The 24,556-nt window shown below is 35.3% G+C and overlaps 1 protein-coding gene across 1 annotated transcript, besides 1 other annotated feature; it reads left to right on the top strand.

Annotated features, from left to right (window-relative positions):
- Positions 1-1,767: 1,767 nt before the first annotated feature.
- Smp_139280 (hypothetical protein) lies at positions 1,768-18,683 on the top strand (the record flags this gene model as incomplete). The annotated part of the gene is made up of 3 exons (XM_018791687.1): positions 1,768-1,879; positions 2,000-2,443; positions 18,652-18,683. 3 exons carry the CDS (start codon positions 1,768-1,770, stop codon positions 18,681-18,683), a joined length of 588 nt encoding a protein of 195 aa, XP_018647311.1.
- A 2,896-nt stretch (positions 18,684-21,579) lies between these two features.
- Positions 21,580-21,627: a sequence feature (Short protein (Smp_139270, CCD60966.1) was converted to a misc_feature.).
- Between the last annotated feature and the right edge of the window lie 2,929 nt (positions 21,628-24,556).

Here is a 24,556-nt window from a genome sequence, read left to right as displayed (position 1 = left end):
CCTCTGTACAGTCAGCAGTACGACTTCACCTTCGGACCTTGGATTTGTTGCTTTTAGTCTTACAACTCTTCAACCGACCTGTCTGGCATGGTAGGACCTTGAGGAACGATTGTTCCAGCCAGCATAGCTCGACTGGTTCATCACAATAGGCAAGTCCGACCACCACGTCAAGGTATCAGCAACAGTCGGGATTCTATATTGTACCAAAAAGATAATATTGAATAATACTAACAATAATAATGTAATAAAACAGCTGACACACTAAATGAGTCTGATGAATGACGAACATTAATTTCAAAGAAAAAGAATCCTCATAAGAACCCTTACATCAAATAATTTAACCATCGATTGTAAGCTACATCATTGAAACTTGAACTATTGTTTTTCAAAGGTTGCTCAATTGAGGCTGATCGAAATTAAAATGTGTAGCATGTGTAAAATATCATCACGAAATAATAGAAACAATGAACCAAATGAATAGAAAATTGAATTCCACATATTTCATAACTTAATATCGGTCGATTCTTCAGAGGAAGAATCTTCCTATTACAATCAAAACTAGAATACTTCTAATCCTATCATTTCACCTAAATCCAAGGTTTCCTGTTGACTACTCCTAACCACCATCTTATCTCAACATAGTGCACCTAACGTAGAGTCACTTAGACTAGTGACCACATTACAACTTGACCTACACTAAGAAGGATTGGACATACATAACATTCTTCTGTTCATGTTCAATTCGTCTAAGAAATTAAAAATGTCACATTCAATGTTACCATTTCTTAATACTCTAACTGTCTAACTATGAATAATAAGCAATGATAAGCGATAAGGAGTCCTTTAATAGGACGAAACGACCGTCCAGTGCTTCCAGGTTTTCCATAGTGATCTAACTTCAATTGACTCATGATTTCAACGATGAAAAATAAGCAAATGATCATTCAACACATCATGATGTACCGGACGCCTACGCATCGTTTATTTTTTTTCTTCTTCTTCTACACTACATATTAATTGGTTAGTTTTTAAAGCACATCATAGTTGGTATTGGTGATGACACTGATGTGTGAGTGTGTGTACCTGTACCTGTGTGTGTGTGGTGTGGTAAAGTCTGTTTTTTTTAAAAAAAAGCAAAACTCTGTTGCTTATTATCATTTTTATGATGATCATTTATTGTGGTATCAACAACATGTGAATAACTTTTTCTGGACAGAAGAAAAAATCATATATCCTGGATCTATAATACAGAATTGTCATCTGTTTTCGTTTCTTGTTTGGGGGAGGGGGAGTTTATTTTCGAAAATTTCTTACATAGTAACTAATTATTAATGGAATAACTAAATACTCAAAAAAAAATCAGTTGCTATGCCCTCTATATTCAATCCATAATTATAGAACAAGAGAAGAAGCAGATCATTGAAGTTTCCTATTTCAATTGTGAATCTTGTTACCAAGTAGATCTATGTACTATATATTCAATCTATAATCATAGAACAAGAAGAAGTGGATCACTGAAATTCCCTATTTCAAAGAAGAAAGTTTATTGTAGAAAGTTTCTTACATAGTAACTAATTATCATTGGAATAACTAAATACACAAAAAACATATTAGTTGCTATGCGCTCTACATAATCATAGAACAAGAAGAAACAGATCATTGAAATTCCCTATTTCAATTATGAATCTTGTTACCAAGTAGATCCATATCAATCTATTCATGATGGAAATGATTCTAACAATCTTTCTATTCATCATCTATTATCAAATGACTATGGTATATAATAAACCATTAGATATTGAATTAGATACCCCTTTAACTATTAGTTTTAATCCCCCAATTCAACAAATTCAATTAAATCAACCATTAATTATTAAATGTGAAGTACATTCATCATATAATAATAATAATAATAAAAATATATTGAATAGTTATAGTATGTTTTTTCAATGTCCATTATCACCATGGGGTAAATTTTGTTTTCATAATTGTCAATCAGCATGTATTAGTGAAAAACCTAATCAATGTCCTAATGAATATGAATTAAGTCTTATTAAATGTCGTACATCTATTACTAATCAAGGTTATTTATTTTATGAATATACAATACCTAATTTAACTAAAACATGGTTAACCTATAAGGGTAATGGTAATAATGATACTGTTGCCATGGTTACTAATCAAGTAGATGGTTTCTCATGTAAAATTGCTGGTTTACAAACACCATTAATTCCTTTAAGAATAATGAATACGAATGAAATACCACCAATAAAGATATTAGAATCAATAAAGACAAAAGAAACATTCTTGTCACCGGGTACTCAATCGATTATATCTATGGGAACTAATTTTAATAAAACAATATCGAATGAATATCATGAATTAAGCCAAATAAAAAATGGAATGAATCAATCTATAAAAGGAATTAATTATGAACTCAAAGGTAAGTATGTAAGAGTGATTTCCTTTATTATTATTATTACTATTGAGATCATGAGTCAATTGAAGCTAGATCACTATGAAAAACTTGGAAGCACTGGACCAGTGGAGTTCAACCAGGTCTGTTGGCAGATGCCAGCTTATTGAAGACATTTGTGAATGGTTGTTCAATTTCATGGATTGGTTGAAGTTAAACATAAACACCGTTGGATGCTGGCAAGTTTAGTGGTCTATCGGTTAAGTGCTCGCACGCGAGACGGATAGGTTCTCGGTTCGAATCTCGTGAGACGGCATCATGGATACGCACTGCTAAGGAGTCTCACAATAGGACGAAACGGTCGTCCAGTGCTTTCAGGTTTTCCATGATGACCTAGCTTCAATTGACTCATGATTTCAACTATGAAGTTACTGAAATCTTACGCCTGTTACCCCGAATGGAACATAGACCGCCAACCAGCATTCTCCAACCCACTCGATCCTGGTCCTTTCTTTCTAGTTCTATCCAGTTGTTGTTCATTCTTCTCATGTTTGTCTCCATTTCTAAGCGTACTATTAAACTTGAAAATATATATGAATCCGTTATATGCTTGGGGTTCTATATTCATGTTTTATCAAGGGATCCTAAATAGAAGTAAGTAGCTACTTAGAAACAATCAGATCAAGCTAAATCTTAAGTATTTTTACTAAAAAAATGATCAAAGCATCATTAGTTTTACTACAAATTTCTTTAAAAGTCTCTCAAATTTTCTTATAGTTAGCTTAATTTTTGATATGGATTTATATTTACTACTAAAGTGTATCTTCAGTTATAAATCTTATCGACTGAGATAGTTGAGCCAAGTCTTATGTATGCATGAACACTGATTATCACGACTCGCAATACTGACTAGTGTTGGAGATAGTTGAAAGACGTTAGGGGTGGCCAAACTAAAATATGGTACCAGTGCTTGAATTCACTAACTTCTAGTCTGAGCCATGTTGGTAGATGCAGACTATTTAGTTGTGGTCTGTGTGACTATCGTAATCAATGGTTGGAGACTCTGTGTGACTTGACTCAGAATCGATCACAATCGCGTCAATGTATACACTCTTTACCTTCCCTTAAACTGTGAGATTAAAATTCCTTCTTTTTTCCTACATAACATCCTTATACACAATCTATATTTTGTATATTACTACCATTTAAGTGACTAATTCTATCAATTTGATGTTGATCATGTTGTGCTAATGAGTGAGGTGTGGCAACTTGGATCAATGCGTATATGTGACTGGTCCAACATTGTAGCTGACTGATTGATTTACTGAAGTGTATCAAGTAAATATAAGTGTACACAAGTATGTAATGGGCAAACATGGACCTATATACAGTTTAATTGTTTCTATTTATACTTCATTTCTTAATCATTTTAAAGTTACCCTTACAATGAACTGATAATGTTTAATTATCTCAGTCAGTACATTTCTAATTCATTTATAGATCAATTTAAAATGAATTATAACTGATTGATCACTGGGTGGTGATCAATGTCATGAGTGTGATATTCTTCTTAGTGCAGATCGAATCCTATTGATCAAGTTGCAATGTGGCCACTAGTCTAGATGGCTCGACACTGTATGCACTATGTTGAGATAAGATGATGGTGTACTAAGAAGGAATTGACACACATGACATTGATCATCACCCAGTGATCAATCAATTGTGATTACATCTCAGTCCCCCGGGTCAAGGGTTTCCTGTTGACCATCTCCAACCATCATCTTATCTCAATAAATGATTACATAATCATTTTTCAACTTCATTCATTGATTATTCAATCAGTTTTGTGTACTTATCTTGAATACCTTGGTTACTTAATGGTTGATAAAACTTAGCACTGATACTAGTAAACAATTCACCTTAGTTATAATTGAATAGTGGCCTTACTAGAGATAGTACCAGTTATATTTAAGTCTCATGATGGGTTCATTAGCTTTAGACCACCAAATTAGAATCCATTAATGTCCATTTGCATATACATTTACTTCGTCAAATTGTTCAATTATCATTTACAGCTATCAGTAGTATGCATCTCATTTCTGATATTCTTAAACTCCAACTATTACAGGTTATAATAAAGAAACAATCGTTCACCAATTGTCTTCAGTGAGTTGTTATCTCACAACGGACGTGGTTGAACTCCACTGGTCACTGCTTCCCACTAGAACTCCAGAACATGTATCTTGAAGTCAGTCACTAGTGAGCATATGATTATAATCGGGAGTGGTTTTGTGGAGATTTCAGTATTTTCATAGGTGAAATCATGAGTCAATTGAAGAGCTCTGGCGCGAGACTGGTAGGTTCTGTGTTCGAATCACGCGAGGCAGGATCGTGGATGCGCACTGCCACTGAGGAGTCCCATAATATGACGAAACGGCCGTCCAGTGCTTCCAGGTTTTCCATGGTTGTCTAGCTTCAATTGACTCATGATTTCAACAATGAAAATACTGAAATCTCCACAAAACTCCTTCTGAAAGAAATAATCGGCAAATACGTTACATCTTTATAAATTATCGTTCATTCTTTAAATAAGAAAAAAGTCAGATTTATACCATAAGTGTACAGCTCTGACAACTGGAATATCATAATAGGAATGTCTGGAACTATATTTTTCACATGATCACTAATTATTGAATAATTTGTTGGCATCAAATTACCTTTCTATAACTCAGTTTCACAATCCTTCATCACATGATATATGATATGATATGATATTACGTGTCATTCATGTGTATGAATGATGTAAGTAATGAAATAGAATAAAATCTTCTGCCAAAATAGTTTCTTTTCATATACTGATTAACAAGCACTTTGTTATATGTAGAGCTTAGATCCTTGATATACCATGTACAACTTGAGCACTTGAATACTAGAACCCTCTAAGTTGTAAATTAGAAGACAGAAGATAAGTGAGAAGAAATGGTATTCCACCTGAGCTTCAAATCATTTCCGCCATCTCAATTCCATATTTGGTGCAAAACTCTTAGGTATTTATAGTTTTTAGTAAAAGTGGAATGCGCACTGTTGGGGAGTCCCACAATAGAACGAAACGGCTGTCCGGTGCTTCCAGGTTTTCCATAGTGGTCTAGCTTCAATTGGCTCATGATTTCAACTACATAAATGATCATTATAGTCATCCAATCTGCATATAATGGTTTTTAGCATTTTTCCAATAGAGAAGCTACACGTCGAAATTCTGAAATGTTCTTCCAAAAGATGATTGGATGGAATATCTTCAGCTCTTTTTGAGGTTCTTAGAGCTTCCTCGAGTTCACCCTTGGACTATATTCATACACTTATGAGCGAGAATTGTGGTAGTGTAGTGAACAAGAAAACAAGTGGTGACAATCGAATGTATTTGACATGACAATTACAGACTATCTCACTAAAATCTGACAACCGTACAGTAAACAGTTAATTTACAAACTATCAATCAATTGTCTCAATCTTGACTATTCCTTCTGCAAATATCACTCCATAGTCTCCGATTATTATTGTTTATGCATTTTCATACCAATTGCGCTTCGTTTCTGTTCTTTTCTTATCGATCTTCTAGTGAAATACATTCAACGCCCGACTATCGTTATATAATACTTATGTGGATATAAGTAGCCCACACCACAATAGAACTATGATAACTACCTATCACAAATGATGAACTCAATATACAAAGATAGTCTCGTCTAAGTATGATCATAAACTAAGAAATCATAAAACATTGAATAGTCATATTTTCCTTATTAGAAAATCTTTACCAACACGGATTCGAACCCTAGAGATTTCGTGTATATTTCCTTGTTTGAGTTTAGGGTAAAATCTAGATAACTAAATTAAAGACAGAGCCACTTATTGATTAGCAAAATTAGTTGATTTTCAATAAGTATCGAATTTTAATAGTTGAGATCATGAATCAATTGAAGCTAGACCATCATGGAAAACGTGGAGGCACTGGACGGCCTCGCAAGATCGTGGATGCGCACTGTTGAGGAGTCCCAAAATAGGACGAAACGGCCGTCCAGTGCTTCCAGGTTTTCCATGGTGGTCTAGCTTCAATTGATGAGCATATGTGTGTGCACTTCTTATCCTATTCATCACATGTCTGTAACTTATTTTTGTGTAACTATAAATATTGATTAAATCGAGCTAGCTCACTCGCTTTCTCCATCGCGCGTCATTTCGCTTCACTCTCTTCTCTTAAATTCGTTTCTTCGCTTGTTTGTCTGAATCAACGATTGTATGAAATATACGTATTCAAACATTCATTCGCATATTTGACTTATTTAATTCCATAATTCACCAACGCAATTTAAGTCAATGATTATATACGAGGGTAATCAGGATGTACATTCTGTTATGACGGCTCCTTGGCAAACTCAAGAAGCCCAGAAAGAGCCGAAGACATTCCATCCAATCACCACTAGGGGGGAACATTCTAGAATGTCGCCGTGTAGCTCTCCTATTGGTTGAATAAGAAGGACCCCTCATGTGCCTATTAGCTATCCGAAATGATGATTTACTTTCATCCAAAAACTATAAATACATGAGATTTTTGTACTATATATTGACACTGTTTTGGAAATAACATTCTACTTGTTAGTATTCTGTCTTCTCTCTTGCGACGTTACGAGTTCGATCGTTCAAGTAGTCTAGTAGTACGCAGCATAGTAAGAATCTAAGCTATAGATATAACACATTCCGATAGCAATCATCGTATGATCCAATAAGAATCAGATCATAGATCATAAAACAGATCTAACTGATATAAAATCTATTAATAACCATTACAGTTTTACTGATACTTTTTAATCTAGTAACTATGGTGAAATTTGTCATTCAGTTATTGATTAGTATACTCAACTATTTTATCATTGATAATGTGACCTGTTTTATTATAACACAATGTATTCAATTATTTAATACAATATTGATTATTATTTATAGTTGATTGATACTACTGCAATTAAAAGTAGTATATAAATGATCAGTAGTTAGGCAGATTTTACTTAATGATAAGATGGTGGTTGGAGGTGGTCAACCAGAAACCCTGTACACGGGTTTCGTGCTACTTGGCACTCGTCAGTAAGGTGTACCTGTAATCTTGAGGGAACTGGTGCTCCCTGACGGATCCGATCCCGCGTCACCCAGCTTCACAATCAGAGACGTTACCACTGAGCTATTCGGGCCGCGACGAGTGCTAAGTAGCACAAAACCCGGGTCCAAAGTTTCCTGTTGACCACCTCCAACCACCATCTTATCTCAACATAGTGCACGCAGTGTCGAACCATCTAGACTAGTGGCTACATTGCAACTTGATCGATAGCATTCGATCAGCACTAAGAAGGACTTGACATGCATGACATTGATCACCACCCAGTGATCAGTCAATTGAGATTTTAATAAATGAATTCCTAGGGTATTTAAGGTACTTCATAGAAGTGACAACGAATGAGTACAATCAGAGAGAGAATGAACAGAAAATCTTTCGATCTCATAGCTATTAAGATATCGGTTAGGTGCTCTGGTGCGAGACTGGTAGGTCCTGGGTTCGAATCTCGCGAGTGCGGGATCGTGGATGCGCACTGCTGAGGAGTCCCATAATGGGACGAAACGGCCTTCCAGTGCTGCTAGGTTTTCCATGGTGGTCCAGCTTCAAATGACTCATGATTTCAACTATGGAAATTAAGATATTTGTTAGAATTTTCATGATTCATATCATCCAACATCAGTATAGATAAACAGCAATAAGTGGTCATAATCTTGTGTCAGAGATGAGTAAATCTTTCAATCAGAACTTGGTAGACTTTAGAAGTAAGCTTCACGAAATCTATCTTAAATGTTTGTTACTAGTGAATATAAAAATATTATTTAGCTGACTGATTTTGAGATGGTGGATAAGATTTGTAGCTCAGATGGATGATTCTGATGAAGTTTTGTTTTCTGAGCTGGATGATTTGGTCATGGAGCTTTCATCAACATCGAAGTGTACAGGACAAGCTGTGAAGCACATATGGAGAAATTCAAACACTTCACTTCTACCCGAAGTTTGTGCCGATGATGTCTTTCAGAAAGATGATGAAAGCTCCACGACCGAACCATCCAGCTCAGGGAACAAAACTCCATCAAAAGCTGACTGATTTTCTATACAGATTCTGTGTAGTTTAACGATTCACTTAATTCAAACATTTGATGACGATACAAATTACCCTCCATATCGAATTATAATGATTAATGTAGTTACATTTATATATGGTGCTTAAAATAAACACTTGATCAGATCTAATTATTGAACTGTATACAATGGATTGATCACTGAGTAATGGCGAATCTCATGTTTGTGAAATCCTTTAGTAACACTGATCGAATCAAATCGATCAAGTTGCAATGAGGCCAATAGTCTAAGTGATTAGACAACGCATGAATATTGAAGAAATGTTAGGCGGTTAGAGGTAGTTGACAGGAAACTTTAGACCCAGATGTCGTGGTTTCGCAGTTGTACTTATATTATTCACGAAAATGATGTTCCTTAGAAGATTTGAACTCTTATCACAGCCTTTGACGTTACCATTGGGCTTTACGAGCTATCACTTACCTTCCTCAGTGCGAAACCTAGGTCCGACTTCTTCTGTTGACTTTCTCTAATCACCAAACATCACAACGTAGTGCATGGAAAACGACACCATTTAGACTGGTAGCCATATGGCAGTTTATCGGGCAAAATTGAGCCAGTACCAAAGGCTTGACATACACAACTCCAGTTACTACTCAACGAATAATCAGTTCTAAGTATCTTAGTCTCATAGAGGATTAATCAAGGTCCAAATAGTTGAGTGATAACTTCTCAGAATATAAAGCTTGATGATACAGGACTGAATCTTTCAAAGATCATCAGCTCCCTTGAGATCGCAAGTACACATTGTTGAAGAGTGTTAAATACTACGAAACTTAGATCTAGAGTTTTCTTTCGACTACGTCTAAGCAACTAATAGCTAATTATCAGTAATATATATATAGTTATTGTCTTTTGAATACATACTTCACTCTTCAATAGAATACTGATCCTTTTCTTTCATTAATCTCATTCTCGTCAGTCATATGATAGATTTAAATCTCTTCTATTCTGATCCACATTTTGCATTTAAACAAAATCCCATCTGTTTATTGAAACAAATTTTAAGTTAATCTGTATCAATTATTTATACATAATATGTTGACCATATTTAAACGAGAGTTATTCATTCATTAGGTGTTGTTTGGTTGTATTCAGGTATATCCAGCTGACGAGTCTCAAATGGGACGAAACGCGCATCCTAGATTCCACTGCTAGCTTATAGAAATGTGTTCATGCTGAGGTTCTTTTTCATCTAGACAGTCTATGAAAATCAAGATACACTGGAAAACTGTTTCCCCTTACTCTCTTTCGTCTTAGTTCTAAACTTATCAGTAATACATATCCATGAACACATACGAGATCGAATTTATTTCAACTCTCACATAGTATGTAGTAGGACCAGACCAATGAGCTGTATTTCTAAATTAAATCATGATATAAAGTTAAATATTGATCGTTTCAATGTCCCTAGAGATCATCGTCTCACCCATGATATATTTCAACTACATCACCTCTTCCTACATTTAGTCATCAATAAGTAGACAATTATTATAACAGTGGGTAATTTAGTGAAATTCTTTAATCCAAAGATAACTGACATTACAAATGGTAAACATCAATCCATTGTCTCTGATTTCATTGTTTATGCATTTTCCTACCAATTGCGCTTCATTTCAATTCTTTCCTTATCGGTCTTCTGCCCAAATACATTCTATGTCTGACCATCACTATATACTACTTATGAGGGTATAAGTAGACCACATCACAGTAGTATAGTTCAAATCAGAGTAAATAAATCTGTAAATGAGTTATACTGGTAATACTAAATAAGATTATGTTTGAACTCATATCACCTAATACTGTAGTCAAGACTTATGTAAATATCTCACTAAGGTAAGTAATTTACGGTAAATAATAAAAGGCTCATGACTAATCGTATCAGTAGTCATGTATTCAACTTGAAAGAAACTTAGTTAAAGTGAGACACTGTTAAGATAGAAACAAACAAACATTTTTTTGGTTTACATTACTAACAGTTATATAATGTTATCAGAAGGGGGTTTTAGGGAGACTTTACTCATTTAATAAGTCAATTGAGGCTAGACTGCCATAGCAAAACCTGGAGGTGCTTGACGGCGATTTCGTCGCAGTGTGAGACTCCTCAGCAGAGCGTATCTACGGTCCTGTCCCGCGGGATTCGAACCCAGGACCTACCGACAATGATGGACAATGGCACAATTTTGTGAATTGGTTGAAATGAGACATTAATACTGTTGGGTACCGGCTCAGTGGTCTAGAGGTTAGGCGTTCACTCGCGAGACTGATTAGTCCTGTGTTCGAGTCTCATGCACGGGATGGTGGATGCATACTGATGAGAAGTTCCATACTATGACGAGATGGCTGTCCAGTACTTCAAAGTTTTCCATGGTGGTCTAGCTTTATTTAACTTAAGTTATGTAGTTTGTTTACAACTGTTATGTAAACTCATTAAAACCACATTAAATTACTTTAATACGTCGTTTCTAAATGTTGCTCATCTAAAAAAAAGAAAGAGAGAGAGGTTAACAAACTTTTAACAAATCAATAATCAAAATAAAAAAATTTGTTTGCTTAGAATTACACTAATTATTGGCATAATGCCAAATGTATCATTGGATTATGATAAACCTTAATAGTTTTGAACGTACATTGTTAGATACTAACGGTAAACTAACTTGTTAACATCATACACAAGTGTAAGTGTGCTCAAATGAATCTGTTGTGATATGTTAATGAAGAGATGATGATTGTATGAATATGGAGTAGTTTGTTCGAGTCTTTTTTTACTTGAATAATGTAAATAATGAAAGGTACTTTGGTTACTTACTTAGTTACACTTGTTCACCTTCGTGGAGGAGTATAGGCCACCTAGCAACATTCTCTGATCAACTATGTCCTGATCAATCCTTTCCAGTTATTTCTAGTTTCTATTCATCCTTTTCATGTCCACTTTTAATACTCGACGTAATGTATCCTTTGGTTTTCCACTTTTTCATTTCCCTTCACGATTTCAAATTATTGCCTGCCTTATGATTCAGTTTGATGATTTCCGCAATGTGTGTCTTTTCCACTTCCAACGTCTTTTCCTAATTTCCTATCCAGTTAGAATTTGGTTTGTTCTTTCCCGCAGTAGGCTGTTGTTGATGGTATCCGGCCAGCGGATATTAAGCATCTTAAGTAGGCGATTGTTTATAAATACTTGTACATGTTTGATGATGGTTGTAGTGGTTCTCCATGTTTCAGCTCCATACAGTAGAACTATTTTGACGTTCGTATTGAAGATTTTCACTTTGGGTTAATATAAAACTACTTATGGAAAAGAATCCTGGGATATTCTTTTTTGTGCTCTTTAGAAAGGAACTTGGAAACATCTAACCACTGAATTCACTTGGTATTATTTGTTTGAATGCTTGTGAATTAAGGCTATATCGAGGCAATTCGCTTAGTATGCACATATGGCAATAAGAGACTGATCGATTGCAGTCCTAAATATCAATGGGAAGATTCAAATAAACAATACTAATTGAATTTAAACTTCACTCCATTGAACAAGCAAGTGACTATCAGGACTCAGTAGCTGAGTAGATAACGCGATGGCGTTTGAAGCGAAAGATACTGGGTTGGAGTCCTAGAGTGAACATCAACTTTGAGATGCAGCTCAATCCATCTGACGAGTCCCAAATAGGACGAAACGCATGTCAAACTGGATTCCACTGCTAGCCACTATCCATCTTTGCTTATCTAACCACCGGTTTTATATTTCAGTATAAAACAAGAGTTTTTAATGAGAAAAATTACGGAACTATAGTTCTATTCTAGTAAATTCAGTCCTTATAGGTTTGTATGATCTCTAGTGATTTTGTAATCCACGACACTTGAAGCTTCTATATGTCGATCGATGTGAGAGCTTTGATATCATTTAGCAGCCCAAACCGTATATTCTAACTGTTAAATTATCAGTTCAAATGATGGACAAACATCATGTATCATTTTAGACTAAGTCCAGATAATATTTGATCTTTGGATTAAGATTATAAAATCGATTGATGTTTGAAGGAGTATTATACTAGGATGAAACAGCCTTTCAATGCTTACAGGTTTTCAATGATGATCTAACATCAATCGATTCTAGTATTTAATATACAGACATAATGAACAATTGCAGCAATTTGGAAGACTCTCTGGGTTTCCTGCATTGTACGAGCATTTCATATACCTAAATAAATGATTGCTCTGGTTGTCAGAACGAGCATCAACCTTGTGGCTTCCGAAAGAACTCGGCTTTCACCATAAGGCACCATAACTCTTCTAAATGAAGACCTTCTGAATCCTAGAGTAGAGTTTAAATGGCTTGAATAATTTTTTCTGATTAGCGTTTTTTTATTTAGTTTTCTATGGGATAGGGTAGCTAACCCCATGCCCAACCCTCCCCCTTTATCCGGACTTGGGACCGGCATTAGCCCTCGAGGGGCTACAGGCAGAGTTACAGACATGATGACATGACCGTAATATTGATGTTAAAAGACAAATGATGGAAAAATGTACATAAAAACTTACCCAATAGTCAAAAATAATCCAGAAAATTATATTAAAAATGATATAGAATTTAATAGTTGAATTCATGAGTCAATTAAAGTTGGACCACCATGGAAAACTTGGAAGCGATGGATGGTAGAATCGTGGATGCGCACTTTTGAGGAGTCCCATTTTATTTTTATTTATTTACGTCTGTTACCTTCAATGGAGTATAGACCGCGGACCATCATTCTCCAACCCACTCTGCCCTTCCTTTCTAGTTCTATTTAGTGGTTGTTGATTTAAATTATTATTTTCGGTTAGCGATTTTTAGCGAGTTAGTTTCTTACGGGACAAGGTTGCTAACCCCATACCCAACCCTCCTCCTTCATCCGGGCTTGAGACTGGCAGTAGCCCTCGGAGGGGCTTCAGGCGGAGTTAATATTAATGGTATAGTATATTGAATAAAACAAAATTCATTATAACTATCAGTTAGTACAACTTAATTATCATTGTATATTTGATTTACTTACTTACTTACGCCTGTTACCCTTCGTTGAGGAGTATAGGCTACCCACCAGTATTCTCCATTTCTACGTAATTGGGTCGCTAACCCTATGCCCAACCCTCCTCCTTTACCTGGGCTTCGGATCAGCAATAATTCTAAAAGAGCTACAGTCAGAGTTATATATTTGATTTAGGAATAAATATTTCCATCAATCAATATTCAATCATAATAATCAATATTATATCAATTACTTAATTATGTAACATTAAAATCAATAAACTAATTTCCAAATCAATTATTTTTGTGTATATCATAAACAGGAGAGGGAGGGGAGGGGAGCAGCTTCTTGAAAATTATTGACTAATTTTCAATTTATTGATATATAGATTCTTTAAATCATACTATTCGCATAGTAACCATAAATGTGCACTAATACACTCATTACATATATACAAGTATATGCGTAATTTGATACGTACGCACGACTGCCCACATAAATAAACAAACAAAAAAATATGATGAAATCCTTTAGTAATCACTTTAGAAGTACCATAGTTTATAAAACTGCACACACACACACATACATACACATTCACACACACAAAATAGGTCTATGTCAACATATTTGTATCAGCTTATTGATACGTACATAATACAAAAGCACAAAATTTTGATTAAACTACTTATTATACTACTGAAATCGATTATTAATTGATTAATGATAGTTGCCTTATATAAACTATTGAGTATGTTTATTGATTCATATTTATTATACTACAATGTAGTAATGTAAATGACAAGTAACCATAATTTAGGGTACTACTCAATTTTCAAGTACAATTTAATTCAGAAGGGGGTTTTTGTAGAGATTTCAATATTTTTCATAGTTGAAATCGTGAGTCAGTTGAAGCTAGATCATCATGAAAAACCTGGAAGAACTGGATGGCCTCTTTGTCCTATTATGGGACTCCTCAGCAGTGCGCATCTACGATCCCGCACTCACGATGTTCGAAACTAGAACTAATCAGTCTCGCGTGTGAGCGCTTAACCTCTAGACCACTGATAGGTCGTAGGTTCGAATCTCGCAAGGCGGGACCGCGGATTCGCACTGCTGAGAAGTCCCATAATAGAACGAAACGGCCGTCCAGTGCTTCCAGGTTTTTCATGGTGGTCTAGCTTCAATTGACTCATGATCTAAACTATATTTTATTTTATCGCAAATCACTAATCTAGTACCCATGTTTTGATCATAATCTCCAACTCAAATTTCATATGGAATCCAGACTTTCATTATGTGAACAATATTACTAAATTAATTTATATCTGATAAGCCTTCTAATTGAATGCTAAATTCGATTTCTTAAGCTCTCCTAGTAACCCACTGGCTAAATCTACACAGAAACTTGAAGACGAAAGAAAAGAAGCAAAATATGAAAGAAATGCTTTATTCCAAAGGCTCGTTTATATATATATAATCTAGGGTTTTTATAGCATTTTAGATAGCCTTGGGCTTCTGAAACGCTACTAAACATACTGGTAGTATGAGCAATCATCCAATTAGAAACTTGGCATGTGACTCTTCACTTTCTAGATGCTTCTGTCAAAACATCTATTGAATACTGATTGGATAAGATGTTTCTCAGCGTCTTCAGAGCTTATGTTGACTTTTTTCGGAGAGTCTTCTGGATTGCTCCAACAATATCAATAAACGTAATGAATATACAAAGAATTACAAGTGTCATTTAGATTACAGATATCATTTCAGTCAAATGTTCAGTAAGCTTACAATAGCTTATACAAGGCCAAATTGATCAAAATTAGGTGTTGATTGTCAACTTACAGAAAACTCTGAACATTCAGTTTGTACAAGTTAGATCTTGGTAACAAAACAGACCTACTCTCTTGAGGAAAGTAATGTTTCTTACTGGATTCTTTTCTATCGTTTTCAGTCTCATTGTCAGAGATGGGACCAATCAACTATTTACGGAGTGACTGGTTTCAGAGTTTCTTACCGATTCCCTTCAACCGAATAACATCAAAACATAGTATGGATAGTGTTGAGCTTCTTGCACTATTGAGCATATCATAATTCGATAGATGACTTATATTTGTATTGTCATAAGTGATCATTGCTTGATATGGATAAGGGATCGTGGATGCGCACTGTTGAGTAGTCCCAAAATAGGACGAAATGGCCGTCTAGTGCTTCCAGGTTTTCCATACTAGTCTAGCTTCAATTGACTCATGATTTCAACTATGAAAATACTAAATTCTCCACCGAACCCCCTTTGATCTACACTATTTCTAACTATTCCTTCGAATTCTTGTAATCACTTAATGGTTATTGATTAGAATATTTTCAAGGTACATCCATAAACATTTATAATTTAAACTGATCATTTATCATTTTCTTCCTGAGACTAGTTTGTTTATATCCATTAATGGATACGTAAGATTTGTTCCAATAATGATTAGTTAAAGGTTACAAACATTATCTCTTACCTTCATTTGATATTGTTTACTTGAATCTTCCCATTGATGTTTATGACTGCGAAATTGATCAGTCACTTATAGGGTTCGAGTCCCAAAGGTGAATATCAACAAGTCTGAGATGGAGGTTAATCCAGCTGACGAGTCTCAAATGGGACGAAACGCGCCTCCTAGATTCCACTACTAACTACTATCGATCTTTGCTTATTATCTCTTACCCTTTAGCCTTCTTTTTAAAATACATGACATTTACAAGGATTAACTATAATTAATAATTTCCCGTTACTTTATTTGTATAAATAATTTATTGTATGAGATTCAACTAATTTTTGGCAAACGTATGACATTTGAATCGTTGTACCAAGTTGTAAACTTTAAAACATTTTACTAGTTGAATATTCATGAATCGAATCAAGCTAGACCACCATTGAAAACCCACAGGCACAGGACTGCCGTTTCGTCCTAGTATGAGACTCCTCAGCATTGCGCATCCACTATCCCACATGCAGGACTCGAACCCAGGACCTTCGATCTCGAGCGAGAATGCTTAACGTCTGGATCACTGATATGAAATCCAACGATGTTAATGTCTAACTCCAATCGAAACATAATCTTGCGCAACTATTCATTCATTGTCTGAGGTAGATACCTGTCTCTATCCGACACGGATTGAATATTTGTTGAATTCACGTCATGTTTCGTTTGTAATTCATGAATGCTTCAAAAAAACACAGTTTTCATTGAGCACTGATATCGACTAGAAAACAGCTTTCAGAGATGAAGTAGATAAACATTAGTTACAACAGTTTAGAGGTATGATCATTAAAAATTTTCAAGATTTGAGACACTAATTACTACAATACTGAAACAAAACTATCGATAGATGAGATAAAGGAAAACATCAGTTAATAACTTTTTTGAACGAACAGCATATTAGTTATGACCTGGTTTGTATTCAAAGAAACAGTAATGAAGAAATAAGAACTCCCAACTGTAAATGTCTGTCACCTTGACACTGAGACCCTATTTGTCTATTATAACGATGCCAGTCAAATTATGTTGGCTGAACCGCCTGTTCCATGACCTCATCGTAAACAAAGCAAATGGTTCGAATAGTAATGAGTTTAAAAACAATGAATTTAAGATTCAGTCAGTCAGCTATAATGTAGGACCAGGCATATATACGCATTGATCCAAGTTGCCACACCTCACACATTAGCACAACAAGATCAACACCAAATTCATAGAATTAGTTACTTTAATGGTAGTAATATATAAAAGAAAGATTGTGTATAAGGATATTATACAGGAAGAAAGAAAGATATAAAGTAATTTCAATCTCACAGTTTAAGGGAAGACAAAGAGTGTATACATCGACACCATTGTGATCCTATCTGAGCTATGTCATCCAGAGTCTCCAACTATTGGTTACGATAGTCACGCGAACACCAACCAAGTAGTCTGTATCTACCGACATATCAAAGTGTCTCCTTTTAAGTGACTGATTATCGGTAGATCCCAACTTTTTCAATAAATATACTTATTATTAATGAAACATAGACTCAAACGCAATAAGAGACTGATCAATCGCTGTCGTAAACATCAATGGGAAGATTCAAACAAACAATACCAAGTGATCAGAAGGGGTTTTGTGGCGAATTTAGTATTTTCATAGTTGAAATCATGAGTCAATTGAAGCTAGACCACCATGGAAAACCTGGAAGCACCGGACGGCCGTTTCGTCCTATTACGGAACTCCTCAGCAGTGCGCATACACGACCCCGCACTCGCGACATTCAAATCCATGACCTATCAGTGGTCTATACGTTAAGAGCTCGCACTCGAGACTTCTAGGTTCTGGGTTAGAATCTCGAGAGGCGGGATCGTGGATGCGCACTGCTGACGACTCCCATAATAGGACGAAACGGCCGTTCAGTGCTTCCAGATTTTCCATGGTGGTCTAGCTTCAAGTGACTCACTCTTTCAACTATGAATATACCAAGGGAATTTAATTTGTGAGTTGTTTTTTCGGTTTTCTTCAGTTTTTGTTTTTAGTTTGAAACTAATTAAACCAACATAAAGAACCATAAAAAGGGATACACAATTGTTTCCTATCTCTTTTGACTTGAAAAAAAAAGTCATTCACTTTACATTGATATTGTTATTCATGTATGTTCTTATGGGAAATTCATGACTAACTTGTAAGATCATATCTCTCTCTATATATATAACCATATATCCTTATTCTATGTATATATATGTATGTGCCATATAGAATAGGTTTCCCAATATGTTTGTTGAAATCTTCAATGAATAGTGTAGAAGCGGCAAGTGAATAGATGTGCTCCTATCTATATACCTATAGAGATAGATCGATCGATAGATAGTTAGATAGATGGAGATATATGTATATATATATTCTTGAATAGATGTTCAATGGAGACATTTATAAAAGGGAAAACAAAAACTATTAACGGTATAATATTCTTCTTCTTTTGTATTCTTTTTTTGTAGTAGTAAATGACTCAGATATTATTGAACATTGATCAAATGGATAGTTTGTTTGTTTCAATGAGAAATGGTCATTGTATCCAAGGTTATCTATGTATAGGTATAGGTATTCATCTAATGTTTATCAGAACAATAAGGAAATAGTATCATTATAAACAAGAGAATATGATAAGTAGCTGGGTATATATAATGTAAACAAATGGGATATACTATACTTTTTTTTCTATTGTACGGTCGAAAAGATATTCTATTGATTTATCCGGTTAAAATTAGTCACTATATTAGTGATACTTTACTTTCATTTTTGTTTTGTTGTCTACTGAAATTGTTTTCCATACTTACTTACTTACTTACTTATGCTTGTTACCCCCTCCATGGAGGAGAATAGGCTGCTCACAAGAATTTTTCATTCAATTCTGTTATGAGCATTACTTATCAGTTGTTTCTAGTTGCTTTATATGATTTAACATAGTCAATTTTCATTGAAATCTCCCTCTTAACAATAAGTGAGAAGGATAGTCTATAGGTTAGCCTTATGCGCGTGAAATCAAAGGTCTTGGATTCGAATTCCGCGAGTGTGATCGTGAATGCACACAGCTGAGGAATCCCATAATAGGACGAAACGGTTGTCCAACTTTTTAATGATCGTCTACAATTAATCAATTCATGATCTCAATCAAAAAATTAATCATCTCTATAACCCCATACTGACAATACATAAGTTTGATTGGCAATTGTTCATTATACTAGTTTGCATCGTTTTAATGAGTACTTATTAATTATAGTTGAAATCATGAATCAATTGAAGCTAGACCATCATGGAAAACCTTGGAGCACAGGACGGCCGTTTCGTTCTATTATGGGACTCCTCAGCAGTGTGCATCCACGATCCCAACCGCGGAATTCGAAACCAGGACCTACCGGTCTCGCGCCAGAACACTTAACCGATAGACTACTGAGCCGGAATCCAACGGTGTTAATGTCTAACTACGACCAATATTTGAAATTAAGCAACCGTTCACCAATTGTCGTCAGTGACTTGATATCTCTACAACAGACTTGGTTGAACTCCACTTGTCACTGCTTCCCACTAGAACTCAAGGAAACATCTCTTGAAGTCATTCACTAGTGAGCATGTGATTATAGATCAGAAGGGGTTTTTGTGAAGATTTCAGTATTTTCATAGATGAAATCATGAGTCAATTGAAGCTAACGAGTGCGGCATCGTGGATGCGCACTGCCACTGAGGAGTCCCATAATATGACGAAACGGCCGTCCAGTGCTTCTAGGTTTTCCATGGTTGTCTAGCTTCAATTGACTCATGATTTCAACTATGAAAATACTGAAATATCCACAAAACCCCTTCTGATCTATTTATTAATTAGTTCTCTGTTTTACCTCGATATTTATTTGTTAATTTTATTATACTACTAATAAGTAGTTTTAGTAGCTTAACTCATTAGGAAAAATTATGTTCCATTTAAAAGAAATACAGTGATCATAAAATACCAATTAAAAGGAAAGAGAATAACTTTTGAAATAATAACAAAAGTGTAGTAAATTGTTTTTATGTTTACTATTTAACTATCTTTTTTTGTTTCCCTTCGACACCGATCATAATTCACTATCTATGACTAATACCCCTAAAAAGAGTAATTAAATATGATTAAATAATAAAAAAAACTTTTCCCATGTTTTGTTTTTCACTATTGTTTAGTCGAATAATTGGATTATTAGTTAGTAAATAAGTTAATGTTCTTTTCACTTACTAACCTTATCGATGAATAATACCTACTCACTTACACTTATTGCCCGCAATGGAGAATAGGCCGCCGACTAGCATTCTCCAACCCACTCTGTCCTGAGCATTCCTTTCCACTTCTATCCAGTTGTTGTTCATTTCTCCGCGTAATGTGCTCTTTGGTCTTCCTCTTCTCCTTTGGCCTTCAAGATTCCATGTGATGTCTTGCTTTGTGACACAGTTGGGTGCTTTCCTTAATGCGTGTCCTATCCACTTCCAGCGCTTCTTCCTGATTTCTTCCTCCACTGAAATCTGGTTTGTTCTCTCCCACAGTAGATTGTTACTGAAAGTGTCCAACCAACGGATCTGAAATATTTTGCGTATACAACTGTTAACAAACATCTGTAGCTTCTGAATGATGGCTTTCGTAATTCTCCAGGTTTCCGCCCCATACAGTAGAACTGTCTTGACATTTGTATTGAAAACTCTAACTTTCGTATTGGTTGACTGTTGTTATGAGTTCCAGATGTTCTTCAGTTGTAAATATGCTGCTCTTGCTTTGCCGATCCGTGCCTCCACATCTGCATCAGATCCACTGTACTCATCAATGATGAATAATAATAAGGATGATAATGACTATTCAAAATATAAGCTAATGACAAGCCTTAAATGATCAAAGTCAATCAGTACGAGAATGAGATGGGTATCACTGTTGAGAATAGATAGTTGTATGATATTATGAATTGATGAAAATTAAGAATGTGATCCATTTGATCTCACTTTAGCGATTAGAAAATAACATACTTTCAGTGAAATAAAAAGACTCCTGAATTCAATTCTTACTGGGATCGTTAGTGAATATTACTGACGAGTCTCATACTAGGACGAAATGGTCGACCAATGCCTAAAAGTTTTCAGTGGTATTTTAACACTGATCGGTTCATGATCTCAATAAAAACTCAATAATCTCTACAACCCTATACTGATAATCAGTCTATGTTGAAATATGAATCCCTTGAATAAATCCCATAACATTATTTGCATGGATAAGCTGTATAGACTGGAAATAGTAGTTCACAGCGAAGCGCATCAGATAACTTCTGAAAAATCCTGGATACATCTGGCGTAGAATCCACATTCACATCGCTTTTTCTGGTTCTCTGAATTTCAACCAAGATATAACTGACGTTTTAACTTACTTGATAGTATACTTGAAGCAAATACTTTTTGCATTGCATATGATTGGTGATTATCTTATTACTAATATATATTTCAACTCCGCCTGTAGCTCTTCTAGAGTTACTGATGGTCCCAAGCCCTGGTAAAGGAGGAGGGTTGGGCATGGGGTCGACAACCCCATACCGTAAAAAAAGTTTCGCTAAAAAAAACGTCGATCAGATTAAACAAATTAAACTATTTAAACTCTGCCCTGGAAGTTGAAGGAAGAATTATGACGCATCAGGATGAAAGCCCAGATTCTTTGGAAGTTATGAGGCCAATGACCCTTCTAACAAGTAGAGCAACACTTATTATAGATACATGGAACGTCCGGACAATGTGAGACCGGGAAGACCAGTCAAATAGAAACGGAAATGAAGAGATACATACATTGAGGAAATCACGAGGCAAACCCTAACCCGGAATCCTGAAGGGAGGAGGAAAAGAGGAAGGCCAAAGAACACATTACGCCGGGAAATAGAAGCAGATATGAAAAGGATGAATAACAACTGGATAGAACTAGAAAGAAAGGCCCAGGACCAAGTTGGATGGAGAATACTGGTTGGCGGCCTATACTCCTCCACGATGGGTAACAGGCGTAAGTAAATAAGTAAGTAAGTAATATATATTTCCTTATGATTATTGAGGCTTCTTTCTAATCTTAATTCATTTTTCTTCTTATTATTATTTCTAGCTGCTTTAACACGTGAAATATTAATTATTGGTGCAATTATAATAGTATTCATTTCAGTTATACTGAATGTATTCTGTTGTATTCGATGTGCTTTAATTCGTCAATATTCCAGTAAGTCAATGTTTTGTATCCTTAACTGATAAATGTTAATTCAATGTATTTGTTGAAAGCATGAATCAATTGAAGCTAGACCACCATGGAAAATCTGGAAGCACTGGACGACCGTTTCCTCCTATTGTGGGACTCCTCAGCAGTGCGCATCCACGATCTCGCCTCGCGAGATTTGAACCCCAGAACCTACGATGAAAATACTGAAATCTCCTCAAAACCCATTCTGATAACAATATATTTGTGTTATCTTGTGAAAATATATTTTGAATTTACTATCATTTTTGCTCTGAATAAGTATGATCATAAAAGTTTCATTGTCTTTCTAAATGATATCGAGGTGTGTACTACTGATGTTGATAGATATAAGTAGTATGTATCATCAATGAAAAAGTGAAATGCCTGGAGGTAGAAGATTAAGAAGATCGAAGAAAAGAGAACGACAACAAAGAGTGATTGATGTGGGAACGAAAGAACAATGAAGTCTGAGACAATTGATTAACATTTTACGAATGAACTATTTACTGTATGGTTCTTAGATTTTACTGAGATGTTCTGTAATAAATGTGTTTGAATGCATCCGATTGTTCCCATTTGTATTCTCGTTCACTATAATAATAGGGACGGATCTGTACTGATGAGTGGTGAGTCAAAAAGAAACACGATTACTTCACCAGATACCTTATGTTTTATTGATCAAATGAATATCAGAAGACAGTACTTTTCATGTTACTATGAAGAATGATTATTTAGATTAGTTATTTATTTAAACACATAAATATCGGTACAAGGGGGCACCAGATATATATGCGCCACACAAAACAATGAGAATGGGAAGAGAAAAGGAGTAAGATGCATATATATATATATATATATATATATATATATATATATAATAAGAGTAATGATGGGGGGAACTGAAATGTACAACCGGAAGAACTCTTTCAGTTAAGGAGGTTATGACCACTCATTATGAAGAAAGTAAAAAAAGGTTACAGTAGGATCGCATCTGGCTTTCATTCTGAGCCATATCTGATAACGTCTCTGGCCATTGTGTTGCACCATCTCTTGGACCCCAGCCAGGGAGTCGTGAAGGATCAACAGAAGCCAGCCCTTTGCAGCTTTCTTTCATACCACGACACCATGTTATACACTGACCACTTCTCCGCTTTTTCCAACCAGCCCCAGCATCGGCAAATAATACACGATGTGGAATTTTCTGGGACGACATTCGTAGAACATGTCCAAGCCACCGAAGTTGGTGTTTCAAGATGGTGACACTAATTGGATTGTCGTCTCTACGCCTGAACACACGATGCCTAACCTCTCCATTACTAATTTATTTACCACGTGGCTTATTTACTCCCTTTTCATTCTTAATTTGTGTATCCTTACTTTCCAACTTATTTAGATAGAATATCACACGTTAAACAGATTGTTAACGAACTCAAAACTACTATGAGGAAAGTGATTAAATTATTTGTTCTTGATTGGGCTAACAACAGAATAACTTTTTCTGAGATGGTGGAGAAGATTCATAGCTCGAGTAGATGATTTTGATGAAGTTTTGTTCTCTGAGATGGATGGTTTGGTTGTGAAGCTTACATCGTTATTCTGAACAACATCATTAGCACAAATTTCAGGTAGAAGTGAAGTGTTCAAATTTCTCTACATATGACTCACAGCTTGTCTTGTAGACTTCGATCTTCATTGGTGTGTTGACCTAAGCCAAGTCATTGTTTACTTCTTCATTTTGATTATATCTCTCATTGATTTGATTCCTGATCCCATATTTGTTCATAATTTTTTTCTGATTGGTTGATAGACTGGATCAATTTCAATGTGTTTGTTGATTACTGATTGACCTGAGTGTCAAGCTTCTGAAAATTCTTTGATGTTTTTAGAATCGCCTATATCGAAGATCTCAGCATTTTCTCGGTCGAATATGCGTGCACAGTTGTCCACATGGATTGATATAAGCGAGGATACGTCATGGTGTTTGATGTTCATGCAGGCGAAGATGAAGAAGGCGTCCACTTTGTCCGATACATTGTTTCTCTCAGTTGGAACAATTAATTTTGTCGATGATGTTCGGTTTTTATTCTTTTATCATTTCGTCCTTTGGTTAGCATTGTATTGGTTGAAGT

Source organism: Schistosoma mansoni (genome assembly GCF_000237925.1).
Source record: "Schistosoma mansoni, WGS project CABG00000000 data, supercontig 0226, strain Puerto Rico, whole genome shotgun sequence".
NCBI classification, from domain to species: domain Eukaryota; kingdom Metazoa; phylum Platyhelminthes; class Trematoda; order Strigeidida; family Schistosomatidae; genus Schistosoma; species Schistosoma mansoni.
The sequence above is the reverse complement of the archived record's forward strand: the minus strand, read 5'-3'. Positions and strand labels throughout refer to the sequence as shown.